Below are 5480 nucleotides of genomic sequence, written 5' to 3'. Positions count from 1 at the left end.
GCAGAGGGTTTAAATGTTTTATCCTCATTTATTACAAATATATAAGATAGATACTATAATTCTCATATTTACAATAAGAAAACTGTGGATTATGCAGTTTGAATATTGAGTCCAGGTGACTCACTGATAGATGGGGTTTGTACTTTGATCCTTCTCCTGCCAATGCTCTTTCCACTAAGTTAGACTATAGGAACTGATAAGAAAACATAACAATGAAAAATTCTCTGCATAAAAAGAAAAAACAAAGCCTCCAATATCTCAAAAATATCCCCACACATCTCTGATGTAAAATCAAGTTTTACCATATAATTTAAAGCATTGTTTCATTTAGTCTCAACCTCACTCCCCACCTTTCACTCTCTCCTGCTCCAAAAAGTAAGTTCTGGACATCTAATGCACACACAGTGTAGTGATTATAATCAACAGTACTCTGTTATAAACTTCATTGCTCTTACTACAAAGAAAAAAATAGAATTAATTACCATGACAAAGTTATTATGTAAGACTACACTGGTAATCATAATAAAATAGATAAACAATCAAACCAACACACTATACATCCTAAATTTACGCCATGTTGTATGTCAATTATCTCAATTTAAAATACTGTTCCACTATCCAGGTATACTCTTCTAGTAATTGATTTACAATTCTGATTGCAAGAAGGTGAATGCATTATTTTTTACCATTTCCCAGGTAACTGTAATATGCCAACAGTTTTGAAAACGTTTGAGAGCTTATGCCCTTAATTATCTAATTACCATCCCTAGACTCTTCTCTTTCCTGCTTTATTCTCTTTACTTTGTTCAACTCACGTGCTTGGAAAGCTTTCGCCTCTCTTCTCTATCTTAGGATCGCTAACCCTTCCCCATATTTCTGGGTACATGAGATCAAGTTGTCCCCAAGCCTCCTACTGAGGGAAGATTAATGGAGGGTTACTTGTGAAGCATCTCTCCTGACCTACTTTACAGCTTCCAGAGAGAACACAGAATAGCTCTGTGTCTTATCTGTCCTGGGCCATCAATCTTACCCCATCGAACTCCTCACCAGCGGAACAATAAAAGCGACTGTGCTGGAAGGAGATGGCTGAGGAGGCAGGTGAACAAGACAGCCACAGTCTCCAGAGCTGCTGACATCACTCCCCATTATCTCACTGTCAGGAAGGTCAGGTGGGGAATCTAGGAAGGTGTGGGTACCCTGGCGTGTACCATTCCCAGGAAGACTGCTCCAGGTTAGTCTTTCCAGAAATAACCATTTCTAGGAAAGTAACTGAGACCCAAATGTGCACTGGTAATACAGGCAACCAGGCTGGCTAACAAAAGAGCTGAGAGAGTAATCAGTTCTTTCCATTATGTTAACAGACTTATTTTCCTGGGTTCTCTTAAATGTCTCTGGGGAAGCCTTCCAAGAATGACACTTTATTTTATTGAATTGTAGGTTCGAGGGAAAGGTAAAATGAATAATTATCTAGGAGGTGGGAGTAATTGCTTTAGAAACAAGAAGCTTTCTAGAACCTGGTTCTGGAGTCTATCTACCTAATGTGTCATGTACCATTGCTGCAAACACTCTTTAAGGTTATCTTCCACAGACTTGATAACATGTCCTTCTCATCATGGATCAAAGCTATTTTCATCATTGGTTTGGCATTTCCTCTTTATTCTGGTGAGTAAATTTTTCAATCCCAGAGGAAGCAGTTCACACATCATAGAAAATGCAGGAAACAACTACCATCATTTAGGAAGGGAGGAGCTTGATGTCCTGGGTGTGTAATACTTAAACTGGCAAAATGAAATGTGATATGTTACAAATATCTTTTTAAAAATTACATCAGATTGGTTTTTATTTCCCACTTTAAAAAGGTGGAGACAGAGAGGGTGCTCAGAATGAGCAGTAGAATTTAGTGGTTTGTTTGTTTAGGTCTAAAGATATCTATCTAATTTCCCCCTCTTTCGGAGGTCAGATTTCATGGTTGCTAAATGCAGAGTGTGGGGAGTAATACTGTCCTCTAGACCCAATATCCCTTGACAATCCAACTCCTTGTTTGCCAGCTCCAAATGTATTAAGGACAAGGTTTTGTGTAAGGAGAGAACTAATTGATCCCTCTGCTGACAACCTGTCTTTCTTAAAGCAAAGGCAGCCCATCAATTTCAGAGTAGAGTAGCTTAAAGTTATTAAAGTGATCCATGAACCTCAAGCTGAGCACAAAGGAATTTTATAGTCATTTACTTCTTCATATTAAGTGACTTCATACAAGCATATTACATGGCACTGAGCAAGACATTGTTTTCTCTGACCAGAATGTCTCACATATAAATATGGGAAAAAAGGGATCTCCACAGAAGGGTTTGGTGATTATCAAGCCGTACTTAATTTTTCACAGAGTGAGATGAATTTAGAATTGTTTCCAGACTTCAAGTTATTTTGTGAAATTATTTTGATACTGTCACAAAAGCCTCACCTCATTATGGGAGGGGTTTGGGGTAGGAAACTTGCATAGTATTTTGCTATTAAAAGATGTGGGTACTTCCCAATAAAGACAGTGTTTTCCTCTCTTCATCTTCTTCTTTTTAATTTTCTTTTTTTGTGTTGGTTGCAGAAGCTGCTTTTGTACCTTCTGGAGAAATTCGCAAAAGGGCAAGTTCATAGCACTTAATTTGGAAATTGGAATTTTTAAAATTATTTTTATATCTTAAATTTTAACAGAAAATTTCACCAAAAAGTAAAACATTAATAACCCTTCAAAAAGTAACATAAAGTCTCATTATTACACTAAGTTCAAAAAATAGAACCTTACCAGACATATTAAACCATGTGTCTTTTTACAAGGTAAAATTACCACATCATTCAAAATTTTATTAGGCAGACAGGCATCTGAAAAGGGTGTTTAAAGAAAGAATTTTTTTCCTCACAAATAAGAAGCTTAAGAAAAATAACTTTTCACTGAAAGGAATGTAAACTAATCATTTTTACACAGAGTCAAATATTACATAGAGGTGAAGAAAATCAATTATACTTCTAAACATCTAAATAAATAAAGAAAAAAGAGCAGGTCATGTAAGGATGCACATATTATTGTTTAATTATGTATATTAACTACAGAGTCATCACTCACCAAATTACATACATATATATATGGTTAAACACACATATACAAACAGTCATATATATGAATACATACATATATGGTGACAATCTGAAACTATAAGATTATCTAGTATTGAAACTATTGAGAAAAACAGTAGACTCACAATACATTCACCTTTATCATTTCTTGTGCTATGAGATAATGAGGAAAATCTCAGGGACAGAGTGGCTAAATTATTAAAATGTATCCAGCTATTTGAATGTTTTTAAAACATAACACTGGGGTTGTAAAAACATATCAATATATTTTTATGTCTAAACAGATTGTTGATACTTGATGTTTATATTTAATCTCAATATAGAAAACATTTATTCTATTTTGATGCATACAATGTTGTATGAAGAATAAGGAATATTTTATTCAAAAAGTTCATTATCTGAAAAATTTGATGTTGTCTCTTTGTTTATTAGCCAGAATGTAACGTGTATAAGGATCAATTACACTTTTGCACAAAAGAAAAAGATCCAATCTGTGCAACGAATGGCCAAACATACTCCAATAAATGCAATTTCTGCAGTAAAAAGCTGTAAGAACACATGACTAAATATTGGTTCTCCCAAAATAATGAAGAAACAACCAGAAAATAGTAGGAACATCCATGTTTCTGATAGCCAAGGCACAGTATACACAGAAAGTAACTTTTTTCTCTGTGAAAGCCATAGAAACATGCCAGTACCTTTCCCTAAAGTCGTATTCCTAAATGTAGTTTTATTTGACCTCGAAGTATATCCCTGCTGGATATTACCCACATGCATAAATCATTACAATAACTGGATTTTTTTGCTATGACTTACTACTGGCAGTCTGCTTACAAATACAATGTAATTCTTAACTCCAGAGGCTGAATGATAACCTCATAATGTAGCTCCAAACTACAGGGAGCATAACTGAGCAAGAAACTCTACTGACTTCATCAGTTCTAATGAGGTGGATGAACCTAGAATCGGTTATACAGAGTGAAGTGAGTCAGAAAGAGAAAGATAAATACCGTATTCTAACACATATATACAGAATCTAGAAAACCGGTATCGAAGAATTTATTTACAGGGCAACAATGGAGAAAGAGACATAGAGAATAGACTTATGGACATGGGGAGAGGGGAGGAGAGGGTGAGATGCACGGAAAGAATAACATGGAAACTTACATTACCATATGCAAAATAGATAACCAACGGGAATTTGCTGTATGGCTCAGGAAACTCAAATAGGAGCTCTGTATCAACCAGGAGGGGTGGGATGGGGAGGGAGATGGGAGGTAGTCTCTAAAGGGAGGGCATATATGTATACCTATGGCTGATTCATGTTGAGGTTTGACAGAAAACAGCAAAACTCTGTAAAGCAATTATCCTTCAATAAAAAATAAATAGATTTAAAAAAAAAAAAAAGAAACTCTACTGACTTCAGAAATTTGAATCCATCACAATTTATGTCAGAAAGGAACTCCCAGTATGTCAGGAAGAACCATCCAGGGGATGGTCCATTTTGTCCCCTGAACTCCATGACAGGACTCCAGACTTTCTTCAGAGAGCAGGGCAATCTAGGAAACTTACACCCAATGTCACTTCCTGCCTCCTTCCCCCTGACCGAGTTTTCAGTCTGAGGGTTCAGTCAGCCTTCCTACCTCTTGCCTCATTTTCTCTTACTGGTGTTTCCTCTCACTGAATCCCCAGATGGGCTTCTACATCTAGAGAAACAGGAAAATAATCTCTAATCCTCCTGAGGTCTGGGAGGGTTCCGAGGTTGAGTCAGGAGAGAGCATGTAGGAAAAGTCAAGTAGCCCCAGGGGATCAGGAGGACCTGTGCAGGGTAGGGGGCGTGGGAGGGACCCCGCTGCTTCTGGAAGGGAGCATAGCCCTCCTAGCTCTCTCACAGTCAGATTCTCCTCATGGAGAAGCATTTAGTGCAATACTCAGGCAATTTTAAATACTTAAAAAAATTTTTTTTCTCTTTTTCTTTCTTCACAGAGAAAGCAGAGGAAATTTTGATTTTAGTCATTGGGGTCATTGTTGCTGACTTTGCCTCAACCAAACATTCTTATGGCTTTTATTGCAATCCTATTTTGCCATGGATTCTACAACCAATCAGTCTTCACAATCAGGGCTTTACATTCCTAGATGAGAAGACTAACCCTTCAGTAGTACACACTGTTGGAGAATTTTTCAACTCTAAGAGCCTGCCAGTGAAAGATTTCTATTTTCTATTTTCAGTTATACAATGACAGTTGAAAAATCTATATTAATTGTATGTTCAATAATAGAAAACCTAATGCAATTTGTAATCATGAATATTCCAGTCAATAAAATGTTAAATACTATTATCTCTATTAAAACACCCT

General features: G+C 36.4%; 1 protein-coding gene across 1 annotated transcript; it reads left to right on the top strand.

Moving 5' to 3' along the window:
* Nucleotides 1-1082: 1082 nt before the first annotated feature.
* On the top strand, nt 1083-5158 carry LOC148777058 (seminal plasma acrosin inhibitor A1-like). The gene is made up of 5 exons (XM_088838364.1): nt 1083-1099; nt 1577-1662; nt 2597-2638; nt 3560-3671; nt 5110-5158. Exons 1-5 carry the CDS (start codon nt 1083-1085, stop codon nt 5156-5158), a joined length of 306 nt encoding a protein of 101 aa, XP_088694490.1.
* The last annotated feature ends 322 nt before the right edge of the window (nt 5159-5480 follow it).

Source organism: Moschus berezovskii, chromosome 8 (genome assembly GCF_049115385.1).
Source record: "Moschus berezovskii isolate FMDL1 chromosome 8, NW_MosBer_1.0, whole genome shotgun sequence".
Classification (NCBI taxonomy): domain Eukaryota; kingdom Metazoa; phylum Chordata; class Mammalia; order Artiodactyla; family Moschidae; genus Moschus; species Moschus berezovskii.
The sequence above is the reverse complement of the archived record's forward strand: the minus strand, read 5'-3'. Positions and strand labels throughout refer to the sequence as shown.

Coding starts and splice junctions, on each gene's coding strand:
- LOC148777058 (XM_088838364.1), top strand. Junction 1,663..2,596: donor GGCATTTCCTCTTTATTCTG/GTGAGTAAATTT, acceptor TGTTGGTTGCAG/AAGCTGCTTTTGTACCTTCT. Junction 2,639..3,559: donor AGAAATTCGCAAAAGGGCAA/GTTCATAGCACT, acceptor TTTATTAGCCAG/AATGTAACGTGTATAAGGAT.